This window comes from Salmo salar, chromosome ssa28 (assembly GCF_905237065.1).
Source record: "Salmo salar chromosome ssa28, Ssal_v3.1, whole genome shotgun sequence".
NCBI lineage: Eukaryota > Metazoa > Chordata > Actinopteri > Salmoniformes > Salmonidae > Salmo > Salmo salar.
The window spans coordinates 12,794,755-12,816,657 of record NC_059469.1 but is presented as its reverse complement, the minus strand read 5'-3'; the positions used below and the strand labels follow the sequence as shown (position 1 = coordinate 12,816,657).

General features: G+C 41.4%; 1 protein-coding gene across 1 annotated transcript; it reads left to right on the top strand.

Annotated features, from left to right (window-relative positions):
• Window positions 1–1,215: 1,215 nt before the first annotated feature.
• hs3st3l (heparan sulfate (glucosamine) 3-O-sulfotransferase 3-like) lies at window positions 1,216–17,335 on the top strand. The gene is made up of 3 exons (XM_014179558.2): window positions 1,216–2,192; window positions 10,823–11,052; window positions 11,277–17,335. The coding sequence occupies exons 1-3, from the start codon at window positions 1,735–1,737 to the stop codon at window positions 11,663–11,665; spliced, it is 1,077 nt and encodes a 358-aa protein (XP_014035033.1). The 5' UTR covers window positions 1,216–1,734; the 3' UTR covers window positions 11,666–17,335.
• Window positions 17,336–21,903: the final 4,568 nt, after the last annotated feature.

The window sequence follows — 21,903 nt, the reverse complement described above, 5'->3', positions numbered from 1 at the left end:
GGAATGTATTCTGTGCATATCTTTTAATACCGCATCTACAAATGTATATTGCAATGGTTATTGGTTATTATACACTTTTACTGTTCAAGACAGGTCTGACCTCTGACCTAATGACTTGGGTCACATCTGCTGTGGGCTGATGACTGGGATAAACCATGTGGAACGTAAAGTGTGTGTGTGTGTGTCAGCCTTAACGACTCTCCAATGAGCTCTTAACCATACCTTCAGTCCAGTTGCCTTTATTCTACTACCATAAAACGCGATGCCCCGTAGCTCCTCCCTAACCTGTTGTAATATCAACACTGTTACAAAGAGCTGCTTAAACAGGATATAAAATAAATCACTTGGCTTCATACTAACGTCCACTGTTATTTCACAATACATTTTTGAATGATATCTTTGTCTTGTGATTGATATTGTTTTACTACAATAGCCCCAACCTCGTGGGTGAGTGGGACTGAAATAACGTGTAGTTAAACGTGATATGAGAGAGTATTTATGTTCATTTACACCAGTCTCCTCCCGTATCCTATGCTTGTTGATTGATTTTTTAAATGGAACCTTTATTCTTTAAGGTTATTCTCATGAGACTTGGGAGTGTCATGCCTGGACATCAGATAGACAGACCAAAAGAGTATCAGGATCGGGAGGCTTTGGCCATTCAGTCACAGTTACTGGACTAATACTAACCAGTAAACCAATTATGTGCTCAGCCACCTCCTGATTTACAGGGACTAACCACCATCAGGGTGTGATCAACTCTGTCAGACATAATGGTTGACCAGCTAACCCTGTTGGAAATTTGCCCTATATGCCATATTGGCTAATGCGGTTTTGTGTGTTTTTGTGAATACAACATTTTGTTTTCTGCAAGTTGAAATAGTAAATTGGCTCTCCAAAGTGACAATGTAGTTAACTTTATAGGCTGGTATGAAAATATGTTGCACAACTGGCTGTGAAGAAACAGTAAAATAGCCCTACATAAAACACTAAATGCCAACAGATACAATCACTGGATAAATGTTGACGTATTACATCAAGAAGGGGTCATGCTCTGTCGAATATGCACAACATAACTGTTCTCTCTTCTCTTCTGCGTGCATGCGCATCAAATTCATCTCCGTTTTCCCAATAAAATCCGTTGGGATTAGACCCGCCTTCGGCCATGACCCTCCAATCAAAGACAATTTAATTCGGAGCGCAGCGCACACTTTCCTGAACAAATGAATGATAAGAAAGAATTGGGAGAGAGAGAGAAAGAGAGAGCGGGACCCCATGACACGCAGTCCCTGGAGACCCATGGAGGGAGACAGTGGGTAATCCCAGGGTAACGGACCACTCCAGCCCTGCGCGGCTGATATTAACAGCTGTAGGCTATATTCTCCATGCCGGTGGGGTCGAATGAGTGGGTGGATGTCTGGACAGAACACAGGTATTGATCTCTTGATTGGGTGGCTGAGCTGCGTTTGGGACTCCGGAGAAGCGAGGTCACGTTGAGGATAGCAGCCAACTCAATGGATTTCATACGCGCAGAATGAACCGCCAAAGGGAAAGATGGGACACGGGCACGCCGGCGACTTTATTGGGGTTTTGTGGAATCGACGCAGCGGCACTGTGGAGACTTTATTCTATCTGAGCGGCTCAGAAAGCCTTCGTGTCTTCACAGAGATGAAGTTATGTGAGCTGAGTTTGCAGTAGAATGGCCCTCCTCGGATGGGACTCTGAGGGAAGGCGATGGCAACTTTTCACCACAGCAACCCAACGGATAGAGACATCAGGAGAGTCCTCCAAAAACTTATAATCATTCTATCTTTAGGAATCATCTGTGTCTCTCTCTTCTACTTCTTCACGGGATGCTGCGAGTCGGACCTAACGGAAAACTCAGTCTCGGACAGACCCGCCAGCGATGACAGAAACGGGACGTTTTATAAGGACGTTGTAACAGTACAGGATGAAGATGGATACCCAGGGACCGGGGAGGGGAGCACACTGACGCCCGGTTTGGAGACTGATAACACGGGTAAAGATTGGAAGGCGACCCGGCGGTTACCCCAAGCCCTTATTATAGGAGTGAAGAAGGGTGGCACGAGGGCTTTACTGGAGTTTCTCAGGCTGCACCCGGACATCCGCGCGCTGGGCTCTGAGCCGCACTTCTTTGACCGGCATTACGCACGAGGCTTGCACTGGTACAGGTACATATCATGCGTGCACGTGTACATTTCTCCAAAGGGCATTGCTATCCAATGAATGTTGTTTGTTTGAGAAATGCTTTTGACTCCGTGCACCTGTATCAGAAAGTATTGTTCCATTTGATCCGATGAATGGTGGACTTGGTTGGTAATGAATTTTACAGAACAATTTGAATGCGCATCCACTGTGTCGCAGCCTAAACATAGATCTAGGAATAATGCTTGTTTGTTTTTGGAATACTCAAACATACCCATGGCCAGCATATAGTGGATTAGGTGACAGGCACAGAGAGAGCCATCTGGCTATGCCAATCTGTTTGTGTGTGTGTCTGTTTGTGTGTGTGTCTGTTTGTGTGTGTGTCTGTTTGTGTGTGTGTACATGTTTGTGTGTTTGTGTGTGTGTACATGTTTGTGTGTTTATGTGCAGGGAGGGTCTGGATGAGTTCTCACAGTGCAATCATCTCTGCAGCTGAGGCCAGATGTTACCTTAGTCAGCTGGGTCTGGTCTCATCCTAGAGGTCCACAGACACACACCCACCCACACACACAAACACCACGCGCACACACACACACACACACCCACGCACACACACACACACACACACACACACCCACGCACACACACACACACACACACACACACACACACACACACACACACACACACACACACACACACACACACACACACACACACACACACACACACACACACACACGCGCACACACACACCCACACACCCACACACACACCCACGCACACACACACACTCTCTCTCTCTCTCTCTCTCTCTCTCTCTCTCTCTCTCTCTCTCTCTCTCTCTCTTATTGACACACACACAAACACACGCACACACACAAATTATGCCAGGGTGTGCCAGGGTGTGCCACATCTCCACTGTGTGTGCGTTTGTGTGTGTATGTCTCAATGATGTCCCAGAGTGACAAGATTGCCCTCTCCCCAGGACCAGATGGGGCTTCTTGACTGTCATGCCACTTGATATCACTGTCAGGCCTGTCAGCTTGATCCTGACCCCAGGTCAGTTTACCCTCACAGATAATGATGCGCTCCCAGTCACACCACTTCATTACACAGTGGGGTATATCATTGGGTACAAGTCAAGTTAGGAAGAGCTCAGTGTATGGTGTGTGTAGACCGGCTGTGCCCACTAGGATGTGGTGCTTGAAAAAAAAACTGTCTGCGAAAAACATTGCAAGTACAGTAGATAAGAGCATGGTCAGGTGCACAAAAAGTATATATATTTTTAACTTTCAAACATGCATTTAGATTAAAAAAGAAATACATGTTTCCTTTTTGTCTGTACACCCTGCTCTCATCTGCTTCATAAGGACACTTCAGATCTCTATCACTGACAGGAACCACTCTCAACCAGGCAGGCAGACCTGAGATAGATCATATCTGAAAGAGGACAGGACAGGGCTGGACTGAGATGGAGCAGAGGTTTTATCCTTACACTGTTTCTCAAATCAATGGCTTCACTTCTCTCCCAAGACCTTGGCTTGCCATGAGCGCTAAAGCTATTAGTCCCGATCAGTGTGTGTGTGTGTGTGTGTGTGTGTGTGTGTGTGTGTGTGTGTGTGTGTGTGTGTGTGTGTGTGTGTGTGTGTGTGTGTGTGTGCAGCCTGGTCTCAGAGCATTTTGTATTATTCTGTACGTAAATATGAGACACTCCATTTAGTATGATATGTTATATTTGGTATGGTTACATAAGATAGATGGCTACTTAGGGGTGGTTGAGTTGGCGAATAAAGCGAATGTCTAGCAACCCAAAGGTTGCGAGTTCGACTCTCATCATGGACAACTTTATAGTTTTAGCTAATTAGCAACTTTTCAACTACTTAACATGTTAGCTAACCCTAACCTTAACCTTTTTAGATAACCCTTCACCTAACCCTAACCTTAACCCTTTTATTTAATCCTTCCCCTAACCTTAACCCTTTAACCTAACTCCTAAACGTAACCCTAACCTTAACCCTAACCCCCTAGCCTAGCTAACGTTAGCGAGCTAGCAAACATTAGCCACCTAGCTAGACTTCGTAAAATATCAGACAGTGCCTTGGAAAAGTATTCATTCCCCTTGGCGTTTTTCCTATTTTGTTGCATTACAACCTGTAATTTAAATGGATTTTTATTTGGATTTCATGTAATGGACATACACAAAATAGTTCAAATAAATAACTTGTTTAAAAAAATTACAAAAAATTAAAAACAGAAAAGTGGTGCATGCATATGTATTCACCCCCTTTGCTATGAAGCCCCTAAACAAGATCTGGTGCAATGAATTACCTTCAGAAGTCACATAATTCGTTAAATAAAGTCCACCTGTGTGCAATCTAAGTGTCACAAGATCTCAGTATATATACACCTGTTCTGAAAGGCCCCAGAGTCTGCAACACCACTAAGCAAGCGGCACCATGAAGACCAAGGAGCTCTCCAAACAGGTCAGGGACAAAGTTGTGGAGAAGTACAGATCAGGGTTGGGTTATAAAAAAATATCTGAAACTTTGAACATCCCATGGAGCACCATTAAATCCATTTATAAAAAAATTTAAGTATAATGGCACCACAACAAACTTGCCAAGAGAGGGCCGCCCACCAAAACTAACGGACCAGGCAAGGAGGGCATTAATCAGAGAAGAAACAAAGAGACCAAAGATAACCCTGAAGGAGCTGCAAAGCTCCACAGCGGAGATTGGATTATCTGTCCATAGAACCACTTTAAGCCGTACACTCCACAGAGCTGGGCTTACGGAAGAGTTGCTAGAAAAAAGCCATTGCTTAAAGAAAAAAATAAGCAAACATGTTTGGTGTTCGACAAAAAGGCATGAAGGAGATTCCCCAAACATATGGAAGAATGTACTCTGGTCAAATGAGACTAAAAATTTAGCTTTTGGCCATCAAGGAAAACGCTATGTCTGGTGCAAACCCAATACCTCTCATCACCCTGAGAACACCATCTCCACAGTGAAGCATGTTGGTGGCAGCATCATGCTGTGGGGATGATTTTCATCGGCAGGGACTGGGAAACTGGTCAGAATTGAAGGAATGATGGCGCTAAATACAGGGAAATTCTTGAGGGAAAGCTGTTCAGTCTTCCAGAGATTTGAGACTGGGACGGAGGTTCACCTTCCAGCAGGACAATGACCCTAAGTCTACTGCTAAAGCAACACTCAAATGGTTTAAGGGGAAACATTTAAATGTCTTGAAATGGCCTAGTCAAAGCCCAGACCTCAATCCAATTGAGAATCTGTGGTATGACTTAAAGATTGCAGTACACGAGCGGAACCCATCCAACTTGAAGGAGCTGGATAAGTTTTGCCCTGAAGAATGGGCAAAAATCCCAGTGGCTAGATGTGCCAAGCTTATAGAGACATACCCCAAGAGACTTGCAGCTGTAATTGCTGCATTAGGTGTCCTCTACAAAGTATTGACTTTGGGGGGTGAATAGTTATGCACGCCCAAGTTTTCAGTTTTTTTGTCTTATTCTTTGTTTGTTTCACCCCAAAAATTATTTTGCATCTTCAAAGTGGTAGGCATGTTGTTTAAATCAAATGATACGAACTCCCCAAAAAATCAATTTTAATTCCAGGTTGTAAGGCAACAAAATAGGACGATGCCAAGGGGGGTGAATCCTTTCGCAAGCCACTGTACATTTTCAAATTCGTAACATACGTTTTGCAAATTCGTAACTAATTGTACGTTTTGAAAAATCCTAACATATAATACATTTAGCAAATTCGTAACATATTGTACGCTTTTCAAATTTGTTTCGAATTGTAATTCGTAACATATCATACGAAATGGTTGATGGACATCCACAAATTAATACATACCATATGAAACGTAACATACTAAATGGAGTGTCCTGGATTTACGTACAGAATAATACGAAATGCTTTGAGACCAGGTTGGTGTGTGTGTGTGTTATCTCTGGTCAGTACAGGATTCAGTTACAGTTAGCAGGAAGTCTTATCCTGCATTGGAATAATCCTCTCACGTATGCAGAGGTCAGGTTTCAGTCACTAGCGCTGACTGACTGGATCTCTCTTTTTCTCTGTCTGTCTGTCTGTCTGTCTGTCTGTCTGTCTGTCTGTCTGTCTGTCTGTCTGTCTGTCTGTCTGTCTGTCTGTCTGTCTGTCTGTCTGTCTGTCTGTCTGTCTGTCTGTCTGTCTGTCTCACTCAATCTCTGTCTGTCCGTCTGTGTCTGTATCCTCCCCCCCTCTCTCTCTCTCTCTCTTTCTCTCTCTCTTTCTCTCTCTCTCTCTCCCTCTCTCTCTCCGGGCTGTGCATTCACTTCCTATAGCACATGATGATGAATTGTGTGCGAATGAAAGAAGAGAGAAATAATATTGAGGATAGGATGGTGTGACTGTGCAGATGAAAAGCAGAGATTAGAGGTGAAAGGGTGAACTCTGTGTTACCACAACCACACACATCTCCACTGACCTTTTCCTCAACCCAAAGGAATGTCATAGGAGCTATACTCTATACTCCCAGAGCAGGATGTTGGATGCTTGTTCTTCAGTGCTGCCTCAGTGTGTTCCTGTGAGGCTGTAGGGTAACGTTCTCTCCTGTAGCAGTGAGATGTATTGATGTAGTACTGACCATGAGGTACTGCTAGAGCTGGGGAGCCTATAATGGAGTGTAGAGTTCGTCTCATTTTCTTGTTATAGTGATTTTGTTTCACATGCTGTATATACATCTGTCTTTACCAATCATATAGTGTAATTTTAATTTTTAATTGAACCTTTATTTAACTAAGTGCAATATCACGTATAGACGATGACTGTGTTGCAATCAATTTGAGATGTTTACTAATAATTCAATATGGTAGCCATTCTGAGGCTTGGCTAAGTGTTCCGTTTTGATCTGGAGAAGAACGCATTCCCCATCAGAACTCAAATGACAGATTCCAATTTAGTGGTCTTTACAGAGTCAGATGTTCTCTCATGGCTGTGGTTAATTTGCAATTCAGATGAACTCGTTAAAAGCAGCATATCAATTCATACCCAAGGATCCCATGCTTTGTTTGGGCTTGACGTTGCATGTGTGCCTGTGTTTTTACACAGGAATATAATTGCCATGCAAATGGCTAAAGAATGGCTGCCAAAACATGTGATCTTCAGCATGGCTATGTTAGAGGAGATCATGTCTGACATCAAAGGGAATCTTGTGGATTCTTTTTAATCATGGTTTTTGAATAGGGGGAGAAAAAACTGGGCTAAGTGTAGGGGAATCTGAATTCTGTTATTACATATTATTTGTGTTAGAAAGGGGAAATACACTAGTGTTTCTTGTTTATGTGTGTGAATTTGTGCATGCGTTTGTGCGTATGTGTGTTTGCGTTCCCACACATTTATATTTCTCTGTATTATAATATCTCTATATTAAATCGGGGCCCATCCACCCATCCAGTACTGTAATGTGTGTGATCTCCATAAGGCCCAGACAGCCGGGGTGATCTAGCCCTCATTAAGGCACTCTCTGGGGGGTTGGAGAGGGGAGGCAGGGGGGGTCTGGGCCCCACTATGATGGATGTCTGCTGGAAGTGGACAGGGCAACGCTACAATGGACTAGAGCATTAATGGTCCCCAGCGCAGAGAAATGGATGAATGGACTCTCAGTCACATATACACATACATATACACACACATGAATGCACACTCCGTGTGGACATCAATAAGAGAACAATTTCATTGTTTTTCATTGAAATGATGGCTATTGTCATTGAAACATTGCATCCTTATAATGTATGTAGACTAAATAGATTTGGCGATCCATAGCAGTTGATGCCAGTTTATTCTATCAAATCTATGAACATTTATGTAGTTTTAATCTACCCTCTCATCTCTCCTCCCTCCGTTGTCATATGATGGTCTTTGACCCCAGAGTGTGTGTGTGTGTGATAGACACTGTAATTGCCTCACATCTGTTATCACACACACACACACACACACACACACACACACACACACACACACACACACACACACACACACACACACACACACACACACACACACACACACACACACACACACACACACAGCACGGTGCTGATGGGACTCCAGAGGCTCCCCCAAACCCCACCTGCCACCCTCAGCCCAGATGAGACCCAGGCCTACCCTACCCCCTCCTCCCACACACATACACACACACTTTATCCCCCACTCCTACAGAATCAATACCTATGGCTCTGCACGGCACAGGGTCTTCTTGGGCTAGTCCCCTTGGCCTAGGAGTGGGGGTATGACACTCCACAGAGAGATGGAGAGAGGGAAGTGGATGACAAACAGGAGAGAGATTGTAAAAATATCTCTTTTCATCCAGAAGGTGTCTGTTCCTGCTGCGTGGCATCTACAGATGGATGACATGATCACCTTAACACTCAATACACATGGGCGACTGGGTAGGCTCTATGAGAACAGTATGGAGAATACAGAGAATATGCTCTCAGGGCTCTGTGATAATTGCATCTATCTTAATGGTAAGGTAATGGAGTTCTGTTTCATGCTGACTCAATGGTACTGGCTTCAAGGCTTCTCTATGAGAGCAGCCTAATGGAAGTACCTTTGTACCCATCACTCCATCACTCCTTTATGACTGACTCATCTACTCCTTTCATGCATGGGCTTTCTATCCCTTTAGCTGCACTAGATGCACATGCACTGGCAGGCATGGATGCATACACACACACACACACACACACACACACACACACACACACACACACACACACACACACACACACACACACACACACACACACACACACACACACACACACAGTGTGTGTGAGGAGGGGTGTGAGAGATAGGGGTCTGAGGACAGAAGAACAATAGCACATGGTTGAATAATTACTGAATAATGTGTGTTTGTGTGTGTGTGATGGACTGTGTGTCTCCTGATGGCTCGGGTAAACAGGGAAGTCTTCAGGCTAAGTACTACTCTCACCTCCCATGAAGACTATAGTGTGTGTGCGTCTGCGTCCGTCTCTCTGTGTGTGTGTGTGATAGAGCCAGGTTGGGATATTGATGTATAGATAGAAGTTCGTATTTCAGGGAGGGGGGGGGGGGGGTGTTCAGAGCTGAAACCTGATCCATGCTCATACCAGAGGACACTCTGAGCATCCTGTTCTCTCTCTGTTCTCTCTCTTCCCTCCATCACTCCATATCTCCATCACTCCATCCCTCACTCCAACTCTGTCCCCAAACCGTCCTGAATTGTTTTAAGATGGTCATCCCATGGCTCATTTAGCTGTTTGATTTAGAATTTTAGGACCCCTTTAGGTATAAAAAAATATGTATAAGACAATTATTTGATAACATATTGAATTTGGCCTTTACTACTATAACCCAGAGAAGCACATGGAATAACACATTCATAAATGTAAAAAAAGACAGTCAAATTAATCATAAGAAACAAGGTTTTGAAGTATTTGTCTTATATATAGGAGATAGATTTTATTCTGTACAGGATTCCTTCTTCACTCTCTTATTTAGGTTAGTATTGTGGAGTAACTACAATGTTGTTGATCCATCCTCAGTTTTCTCCTATCACAGCCATTGAACTCTGCAACCGTTTTAAAGTCACCATTGGGCTCGTGAAGTCTCTGAGCAGTTTCCATCCTCTCCAGCAACTGAGTTCGGAATGACGCCTGTATCATTGTAGTGACTGGGTGTATTGATACACCTGCCAACGTGTAATTAATAACTTCACCATGCTCAAAGGGATATTCTTGGTCAATGTGTATTTATCTACCAATAGGTGCCCTTCTTTATGAGGCATTGGAAAACCTCCCTTGTCTTTGTGGTTGAATCTGTTTTTGAAATTCACTGCTGGACTGAGGAACCTTACATATGATTGTATGTGTGGGGCACAGAGATGACATAGTCATTCAATAATCGTTTTAAAATATTATTGCACACAGAGTGAGCATGCAACTTATTATGCGAGTTGTTAAGCAAATGTTATACTCCTGAACTTATTTAGGCTTGCCATAACAAAGGGGTTGAATACTTATTGACTCAAGACTTTTCAGCTTTTCATTTGTTATTAATTTGTAAAAAATGTCAAAAAACATAATTTCACTTTGACATCATGGGGTATTTTGTGTAGGCCAATGACACATTTCAATTAAATCCATTTTAAATCCAGGCTTTAGCACAATAAAATGTGGAAGAAAGTCAAGGGGTGTCAATATTTTCTGAAGGCCCTGTATAGCCCTGTGTGTGTGTGTGTGTGTGTGTGTGTGTGTGTGTGTGTGTGTGTGTGTGTGTGTGTGTGTGTGTGTGTGTGTGTGTGTGTGTGTGTGTGTGTGTGTGTGTGTGTGTGTGTGCATCTCAGTACCCCTCTATGATTGATGTAGCCTGTACATGTGTAATGACAGCCTCCATTACTGATGCATATAAGAACGGCCTTGAGGCCGGACTGTAGCCAGTAAGAGACAAGTAAAGCCTTTTCCATGGTTGTTTAGCCCAATCAGAATCATTTTCCAGATGGTTTGAATCCTCATAGTTACACCATTTAAACACTAAACATATCTCGCTCTTTCTTTTTCCTTTCTCCCTTTCTTCTTTCATTTCTCCCTTTCTCTCCCTCCATCCCCCAGGAGTATGATGCCCAAGGCCTTGGACGGCCAGGTTGTCATGGAGAAGACACCGCGCTACTTTGTTACCGTGGAGACCCCAGGGCGTGTACACTCCATGTCGCGTGATGTGAAGCTGATTGTGGTGGTCCGAGACCCTGTGACTCGGGCCATCTCTGACTACACTCAGATCATCTCCAAGACCCCCCACATCCCTGCCTTCGAGACCCTCGCCTTTAAGAACCGCACCAATGGTCAGAATCATAATGATGCATTTTTATTGTATAGACCTATGAATGAATGAATGAATGAATGAATGAATGAATGAATGATAGCATGGTTGGATGGATTAATCAAGGACACAAAAACATAGTTTTTCCTAATTCAGTACCCACACAAAGACTATATTCTTTAGTCCTGTCTTCAGTCCCCTCTTTCAAAGTCTAAAACAGGTAACGGTGTCTTTTCTTGATCCCAGGTGAGATTGACTCTCTATGGAGCCCTCTGTGGATCGGACTGTACGCCCAACACCTGGAGCGCTGGCTGGCCTGGTTCCCCCGGGCCCAGATCCACCTGGTCAGTGGGGAGGGCCTCATCTCCGACCCGGCAGGAGAACTAGGAAAGGTCCAGGACTTCCTGGGCCTCCAGAGGATTGTGACGGACAAGCACTTCTACTTCAATAAGACTAAAGGTTTCCCCTGCCTGAAGAAACCGGAGGGAAGCAGCAAGCCCCACTGCCTGGGGAAGACTAAAGGCCGAACACACGCCCCCATCGACCCTGAAGTGATCTGGAGACTGAGGGAGTTCTACAGGCCGCACAACCAGCGGTTCTACCAGATGGCTGGCCAGGACTTTGGATGGCAATGAGGACTCAGTAGAGTTAACGAGGTGAAACATGATTCCATGGCAACAAAGACACCGAGGGGTGTTTGTCCGTCGGCTTCAGTTTGCACTCTGTACCTGTTACTGTGACTTGGGGCAAAGAGTAATGACATAGGCTCATACTGTTGATATAGAAGTGGCTCCGTGCTAGGAACTAAATCCAATGTTGATAGACCTCTGGGAAGCGAGGGAAACAAATATCAGAGATTGAATATTGGTGACAGTGCAGAAAGACCATCTCTATGCTAGTTCCCTTTCAGCATCTAATAGATGTTCAACAACAAGAAAGTGGCACTTAAAGCTGGAATCTTTAGTTAATACATACATTTTTGGAGTTATTCATTCATGATAGAGTACCCATTGAGTCTTGAAGAATAAAACATATAAATGCCTCATGAGCTTAGTTCAACTGTCATATCCTATCAGAACCCAAAATACAAGCTTGTTTTACTCCAATGTTTGTAAACTATGTAAATGTAAAGAAACACTGCATAGCCTCAAAACATGGTTAAAACTATAATTTGCCTACAAAGGCAAAACGCAGCAAGTACATATTTGGTCAAAATTGAGTTAAGACTGAAATCAGGCTTTGTAGTATCTGTTTGATATTGTGTCCTGGTTCAATTATGTTCAATATTTAGAGAAAATGGGAGTGAGACATTTGCAGTAACTGCAAAATCCAAGTAAAAACCCAGGAAAACCGAATTTACTGCACTTTGGCTTTGTTCCACTATATTTTGACTGCAGTTACCTGCTCTGCCATACAAAGGCAAAGAGCATTAACTATGCAAACAGTGAAACTGAGAAAAATGGCTTTAAAGTTTATTTGCTGTCCAGCCAAATATGTTGTAGGTAGACAAGTGATAATGCATTATCTTATTATGAAGTCATTTTTTATGCATTACAACCATGACCACTGATTTGTGACCCCTAAGTCAAATAAATGACTCTACAAAGTCAAACAGAAAAACAACGAGTTGGATGAACACATTCAGATTGTATATACTGCACAAAGTCAAACAGAAAAACAATGAGTTGGATAAATACCTTCAGATTGTATATACTGCACAAAGTCAAGCATGTTTTGGAAGTATCACCATTCTGCGAGTGGAAATAGTCCTTACCTTAAGGGTTATCACAATAGAACATACAAAACATGAAAACATAACTACATTACACCATTAAATACAGTTAGAATGTAGTTACAACTCAATCTCAAACTGTTTCCATCAAACAGAAAAACAAGAAAGTTGGATAAAGACATTTAGATTGTAGATAATTCACTTTGCCTTTGCATTAGTTGTTTAAGGTCATACAAAGGCAGAGTGCAGTATCAGCATTTTAGGGGTCATAGGTCAAGTCAGTGGTCATGGTTGATATGCATAAAAATCACTACGTAATAAGATGATACGTCAGTGCATTATCACTTATCTACAGTGCTTAGTTTGTAAATCGGGAGGTGCCGGAAACAAAAAGTTAGCACAAGAGGGTGGTGACCTGGAGGACTCTGAAGTACAGCAACACATGAAATAAAATCACCTTTATAATAAAGCATTGCATGCATTATCATTGCTTTTGCTTAGTGGCATAGAGCAGTAGAGGCGCTTGTAGAAGTTGCACACATGGGGATTTTTTTTCTGTAGCCTAGGCTCTGGGAAACATGTGGCCTTTTATAAACACATTCTACATCATTTTACATGACGGAATCTTTTGTAAAACCGCACAAAGGATTGAAATGACAAGCTGCTTTGACACTGACAAACAGAGAATCTGAGATCAATAAAAACAACAATGTCTTGAATCCATCAGTAGCCTAGGCCTAGGTGTGTGGAGACACACATATTGTACAATATCAGGAGGAAATGATATTCCTAAAAAAGTTTTCCAGTTTCACTGACTCAGCCAATGATGTGCAGCTCACTCACCGGTGATGGCCGATGCGCTCGTGCCAAAAGCCTCTCGCTCTCTTGTTTTACTGTGGCTAAAGTATAGGCCTTCTCCTGGTGTAGTATTCAGAATATTTCATTCCAGTGAATCTCACTCTAGTTATGTGAGAGATTCAAGTGCGCTTCTCTCTCTCTCACCACAGCAACAGCATTGGTCTGTTGCTAGGGTACAATGTTGTGCAAACCATAACCCCGGGCTTGCCCAAAACAAATCAACTCTTACAATATCAGGCACATTTCCACATGACCTTTATTAGGGGGCAGGACAATTACAAAGGAGGCAAGTCAAATTAACACTGATAACTTTTTTGGACAACTAGTCCACTTTTTTAGAGTTCTTACATTGCAAACAGTGAAAATAGGATCCGTCTCAAAAGAATCCCTGCTTATCATATTTGGCTGGCTAACAAAAAACTTTAAAGCCATTTTTCTCATCTTCATTGTTGGCGTAGTTAATGTGTTTTGACTTTGTAGGGCAGCATACTGTAGCTCTGTCTATGAATTTGAGAGTGGTTACATTTCTCCAGACCCATCCCTCAGCTTTTTACCTAAACACAGGCTGGGTGACCACCTTGTTATTGTTTCAATTAAGGATTCTAAGTTTAAGCTGTGTTTGAAAACACCTGGCGTTCATGTCTTAGATAGTGCTCCTGCTTAACTCCCGACCCCACTGTGTCCCACCAGGAGTGAAGAACATGGCCATGAGATGTGTAGTCTGCAGTGTAGGCCTGATGTGTGCTGTAGAGTAAGTAGTAACAACGTCCTGTGGGTGCTTCTGCAAAGTAGTGAAACACTAAACAAAACAAAACGGATGTCTTACCATGCCTCATGGGGAATGACCTTCCTCTTCCTTTTTTTAATACATCTTAGCTACTCAGTACTTAGGTCACGAAATAAAAGAGTTGTAGGCAGTCAGTACATATCGAATATCATCCCCAAGTATTACGGAAAACAGGAGCAGGAGGATGAGTCTTTCATTTAGAAAGCATTGAGGGGAAGTATGAGTAGCATCTTTATAAGTGCTCAGATTTGACTGAGTGGTTTTTGTATTGTTGAATAATGAATGTGCATAAGTGGATTAGGAGGAACTCAAATGTATCTGCCCTTTCCAAGTAGAGGTTGCCCATAGGCACGGATCTAGGATCAGTTTACACTCCCTAAATCCTAACCTCAACCGTAAGAGGAGGAAACACTAAACTGACCTTAGATCAGCGCCTATGGGCGTCTTCATCCTAACCTGGATAGCCCACCAGAGGAGAACAACCAAAATATAACCATGGGTGAATACGACATCTTAAAGATACACTCAGTGAAATGACGTTGCCACAAGCAGCACCGCAGATATTGAGATGAGCAACATGCAAGACTTCGCTCTCACACACACACACACACACAGTATCTGCGCATGTTTATTTATTTATTACATTTTTTATTGAACCTTTATTTAACTAGGCAAGTCAGTTAAGAACAAGTTCTTATTTACAATGATGACCTACCCAGGCCAAACCCTAACCCAGACCCAGACGACGCTGAGCCAGTTGTGCGCCACCCTATGGGACTCCCAATCACGGCTGGTTGTGATACAGCCTGGAATCGAACCAGGGTCTGTAGTGACGCCTCTAGCACTGAGGTGCAGTGCCTTAGACCGCTGCGTCACTCGGGAGCCCATGCATGTGCATGGGTTTGCTTTACACTGTTCACAGTGTGGTAGCCAGGGCACCAAAACAGCGGAGAAGTTGAACCTCACGCCTCGTTTGTTTGTCTATTTGGATCCCCATTAGCTTTTACAGAAGCAGCAGCTATTCTTCCTGGGGTCCAGAAAAAACACAAATCATGACAAGTAACAAAACACTGACACACTGTTTGACAAGGACAGCCACACAAATTGAAAGCTGCAATATGTAACTTTTTGGGCGACCCAACAAAATCCACATAGGAACAACAAAAATTATACTAACAAAACAACAACAAAAAAATGTTAAAATGTTAGTGTGTCTGTGTGTGCGTGTGTTTGTGTGTGTCCCCTCCGAGTCCCCGCCTTTCCATGAGTTGTTATTTAATCCGTTTTTTTAAAGGTAATTTTGCCGTTTGCTTGAGTAATTGGAGATGGAACAGAGTTTCATGCGATAGTGGCTCTGTACAAAATGGTGTGTTGCCGTGAATTCCTTTTGGACTTGAGGACTGTGAGGAAACCGCTGGTGGTTTGTTTTGTGGGGTATGTATGAGTTGAATGTTATTTAATATGCAGACAATCTGGAATTTTTCATCACAGTAATATTCATCATAAAAACTAGAATAGAGGCGGTTCATTTCTCATCAACCCTCAACCAGGAAAGACTGGCATGCATGTTGTTGATGTTAGTTCTGTATGTGCAGTTAAGGGCAAGGCGTGCTGCTCTGTTTTGAGCCATCACAGCTTTGCTAGGTATTCCTTTGCTGCACTTGACCATGTTACTGGACAGTAATCAAGATGGGACAAGACCAGATCCTGAACAACTAGTCCACATGTTTTTATAACAGCCGTACTCCTCACCATCACCACAACAGCTTTGTCAATATGACTTGCCCATGATAATTGACCAGCCATTGTTATACCTAGGAGTTTATCTTCCTCAACGGTCACACCCTTTATACACAACTCCAGTTGAGGTTTAGGTCTTAGAGAAAGTTTTGAACCAAATACAATGCTTTTAGTTGTAGATGTGTTTAAGATCAGTTTATTATTAATCACCCATTCTGATTGAACTGTAAATCCCTATTTATCATTTCAGTGAGCTCACTGACTTTAGGTGCTGACATGTAGAGTGTGGAATCATCCGCATACATAGTCATTCTAGCTTTGTGTAAGACCAGTGGCAAATCATTTGTAAAAGTAGAGAAAAGTAACGTCAACTACCCTAAGGGACACCGCACTGTGCATATCTTTTGTTAGAGAAGAATCCATTGAAGAACACTCTCTGGGTTCTATTGGATAAATAACTCTCCAACCATGCGATGGCAGGTGATTACAATTTATGATCAATAACATCAAAGGCTGCACTGAAATCTACCAATACAACTATCATCTTATTATCCATTTTAACCAATCATCAGTCATCTGAGTCAGTGCAGGACAAGTTGAGTGCCCTTCTCTATATGCACGCTAAAAGTCAGTAGTTAACTTGCTCAATGACAAATAGCATTGTATTTGGTCAAACACAATCCTCTCCATCAGTTTACTAAGAACTGGCAGCAAACTGATTGGATGGGTGTTGGAGCCAGCAAAGGGTGCTTTACTATTTTTAGGTAGTGGAATTACTTTAGCTTCCTTCCATGCCTGTGGACCCACTCCTTTAGGCTTTGGTTAAATGTATAGCACATAGGGATGGTAATACAGTTTGCTACTATTCTCAATAGTTTCCCATCAGGTTTGTCTATACCTGCTGGCCTATCATTATTGATGGATAACAACAGTTTTTCCACCTCTCCCACACTAACTTGACCAAATTCCAAACATCAAGCCTTCTCTTTAATTGTTAGATCATTTATACAAAATTATGATGGTTCACTGTTCAATGTTGTTATTTCACTTCTGGGTTTTTCCACTTTACTAGTGAAATAGTAATTTAAATGATTGGCAATATCGAAAGGTTTTGTTATAAATTACCCATTAACTTCAATAAACAATGGAGATTAATTGGGTTTTCTGCCCATGATATCATTGAAGGTACGCCAAAGTATGTCAATTATCTTTGTTTGGTAGTATTTTGTATTCTTCTTTTGGTTAAGTTTATTCACATTTCTCAATTTACAGTATGTCAACCAATCAGCCAAACAGCCAATCAGCCAAACACTTGTTTGTCACCTCTTTTGCATAATTTATTTGAACCATACAATTGTTCAATTCATCATCAATCCAGGGGGATTCTTAACAGGTGCATGCTTGTCAACAATTGGCATAAATAACTGTACAAATACGTCCAGTGCTGCATCTCGATTCACTTCCTCATACACATAAGACAACATACATTTTTTACATCTTCCACGAAAGAGTCCTGGGAAAACATTTTGTATGATCTCTTATAAATTACTTTAGGCCCAACCTTTGGCACTTTGGCTTTCCTTGTTATTGCTCCAATATTTTGGTCACTACAGCCAATGGGAACTGATATTGCTTTTTAGCAAAGCTCTGCAGCATTAGTGAAGATATGATCAATACAAGGGGATGTCACAGATCCAACACTATTGGTATGCACTCTAGATGGTTGAGTGATAAGCTAGGTCATATTACAGGCATTAGTCACAGTTAGAGGCTTCCTCTTGAGAGGACAGCTAGTTACTAACCAGTCAATGTTCAGGTCACCCAGAAAACAGACCTCTAACATTACACACACTATCAAGCATTGGACATATTATCAAATATTGACTGTTAGCACTAGGTGGCCAATAGTAGCACCCTTAAAGAAGAGACTTTAGATGAGGCAGGTGAACTTGCAACTACAACACTTCAGCAACATTTGTCATGAGATCCTCTCTAAGCTTTACAGAAATATGGCTCTGAACATATACAGCAACACCTCTCCCATTGCCATTCCTGTCTTTTCTGTAGATGTTATATCCCTGTATTGCTATTGCTGAATCATCAAAGGAATTATCTAAGTGAGTTTCAGAGATGGCCAGAATATGAATGTTATCCGATTTATTGATTTCATTAGCCTTATTTCTAAAACGGCATACAGTGCATTCAGAAAGTATTCAGACCCCTTGACTTACAGCTTTATTCTAAAATTGATTCAATATTTGTTTTTCTTCATCAATCTACACACAATAACTCATAATGACAAAGCGAAACAGGTTTTTAGACATTTTTGCAAATGTATTCAAATAAAAAACAGAATGACCTTATTTACATAAGTATTCAGACCCTTTGCAACGAGACTTGATATTGACCTCAGGTGCATCCTGTTTCCATTGATCATCCTTGAGATGTTTTTACAACTTGATTGGAGACCACCTATGGTATATTCAATTGATTGGATATGATTTGGAAAGGCACACACCTATCTAGTATATAAGGTCCCACAGTTGACAGTGCATGTCAGAGCAAAACCAAGCCATGAGGTCAAAGGAATTGTCCGTAGAGCTCCGAGACGGGATTGTGTCAAGGCAGAGATCTGGGAGACCTGACACAGCTTGAGAGGTTCTGCAGAAAAGAATGGGAGAAACTCCCCAAATACAGGTGTGCCAAGCTTGTAGCATCATACCCAAGAAGACTCGAGGCTGTAATCGCTGCCAAAGGTGCAAAGTACTGAATAAAGGGTCTGAATACTTATGTAAATGTGATAGTTTATTTTTTTTTTCTTTCTTAAACCTTGTTTTTGCTTGGTGATTATGCGGGTATTGTGTGTAGATGAGGGCAAAAAACGATGTAATGATGTAACGTAACAAAATGTGGAAGTCAAGGGGTCTGAATGCGTTCCGAATGCATTGTATATTAATATGGGCTATTGTTAGCCCTTTCCCTAGTAGCTTATTGGAGATAGACATAATATGGAGACAAAATAAATACATGTGTGTTTATGTGTGTGTGTGTGTGTGTGTGTGTGTGTGTGTGTGTGTGTGTGTGTGTGTGTGTGTGTGTGTGTGTGTGTGTGTGTGTGTGATGTTGGGCTGAAGCTACTGACCCTGAGGCTTGGCTTCAACGCTCTTAGTTGTTGCAGAAATCGACCCACTATGCTGTTTACTTTCTGCATCTACGTCATATCGCTGAGTCTACCTTTAAACCAATATTTTGGTTTCATTTGGTGTTTTCTTCAACAGAAGCTTTTTGGGTCCTATGGGCTGCTGTAGGACCCGTCTCCTATTTGCATGTATTTGCACTTGTTTGAAAACATAAAATGACAATAAAACTTATTTTGAAGCAAATGTCACATTGTATCTTCGTACTTTTGTCAACACTATTGTACTGTAATAGATGCGGTGGTTGTGTGTATAAAATGAAGAGTGAGAGAGGGAGAGGGTGAGAGAGGAACAAAGCTTCATAAATTGAGCTGAATAGAGAGCAATAGTAATTGCGTCTTTTTGTAGGCACTAACCCCGCCATGGCTCATTTGCCAAAGCCTTTGGGGAAATAAACCGTTTTTTTTGGGGGGGGGGGATAAAAACGAAAATAAGGTCTGTGGTAAACACAGGCTTAGCAGATCTTATATGTTTCGTTCTATGAGATAATCTTCATCAGCTAATGTTACTTTTGTGAATTTGGAAGCATTTATGTAATCAAAACAAGCACAGAAAGCATATAAAAGGTTTCATAATTCATAAAGGTCATGTTAATTGACTGATATCTCATAGAACAAAACATAGAAGATCTTCTAAGCCTCAGACCTTATTCAAATTCCTTTCTTTTGCCATTCATTTCCCCCATAGGAATGTTGGAACTGACCAGCGGTAACTCATTCCCGGTTTTGAGGACTACAAGCTGGTGGGACCCATTGAGCTCAGTCGGCAATAAGGCAGACCGCCATAGCGACAGAAATGATTAACCACTGACCTGCAATGGATATTAGAGGAACTGCGCCATCTTTCACCAATCATCAAATCCCCAACACTGTAGGGTCCTTCTCACATCATTTGTCAGACCATTCCTTTGCCAATTTAACTGTACACACTTCTGAGTTCAGAAAAATACACTCTAAAAGAAACAAATAAAAATGAATATTTTGTCTGACTTCTACGCTAAAGTTATCAGTCAATTAAACAAAAGGTAGGCTTACAGATTTAGTATGAAAATGTATCATTTTATTTCTGTTATCAACGATGAACCTTATTAGTACGTAACAATATAAACAATTACATTTGGCAATAAACAAGTTACTTTATTTAATGCTTCATAATTTGCCCTTATATCTTTGATATAAATGTATCATTTTCTGTACATCTTAACATAGAATTCCTATAATTTAAATGAATCATTGCAGTTAAATCACACACACACACAAGTTACCAAAATAGCACTTTACACAAATATGTTACAAATATGACACCAACACACACAAAAGGAGCATAACCATCTCTGCCTTGAGAACAAGGAAGAACAAATTTAACTTGGCAGGAAAATGTAAAATATCTTTAAGAGTAACTTAGTTCAACAGTTAAATTAAACAAATGTATTTGAATGTTAATAAATAAATAAGAAAACGTAATACACATTATATACAGAAATAAATGATCAAATGAACTTTAAGTCACTGTAGGTAAGTTATACTAACTATTAAAGTATAAATCATAATTATCTTCAATACCGTTTTGAAATACAATTATTTGATGCTGGTTTATTCAACTTCAAGTCTATAATGTGTACATTGATGGGGCATTTCTATCTGTTGCCTTCGGTATTTCACTACAATTGTCAAGTACACCTTTTCATTTCCGAGAAATCATCAAAAAAGCAATACATCTATCTGCACACGGAAAGAAAGAGCAGGAAATAATAATGGCTGAGTTTTGGCTGTTTGCACATATACGATCTACATAATGGAATCTCCTGTGTCTCATTAGAGCGAGAACAATAGGAATAGAAGTTGGCCTTTGTAACTTTGTAACAGTCTCCCACTCAGTGCTCTGCATGCTGTTTGAAGTTGATCACAAGACAGGAGCTGGAATCAAAGGCACTCAGCATGGCCTGGGAATTCTCTCTACCCTCATCCTTTCTCTATTTCTCCTCTTTATCATCCCATATATCTCTATCCACATAATATATATACACATACACAGTGCCTTTAGAAAGTATTCACACCCATTGACTGTTACAGCTGAATTTTAAACTATTTGGATTTTTGTCACTGGTCTACACACAATACCCCATAATGTCAAAGTGGAATTATGTTTTTCACCATTTTTACCAATTAATACAAAATGAAAAGCTGAAATGTCTTGAGTCAATAAATATTCAACCCTTTTGTTATGGAAAGCCTAAATAAGTCAGGAGTAAAAATTTGCTAAACAAGTCACATAATAAGTTGCATGGACTCACTGCGTGCAGTAATAGTGTTTACCATATTTTTTGAATGACTACCACATCTCTGTACCCCACACACACAATTCATTATATTTAAAGGTCCCTGAGTCGGGCAGTGAATTTCAAACACAGATTCAACCACAAAGACCAGGGAGGTTTTCCAATGCCTGGCAAAGAAGGTCACCTATTGGTAGATGGGTAAAATTGAATATCCCTTTGAGCATGGTGAAGTTATTAATTACACTTTTGATGGTGCATCAGTACAACCAGTCACTACAAAG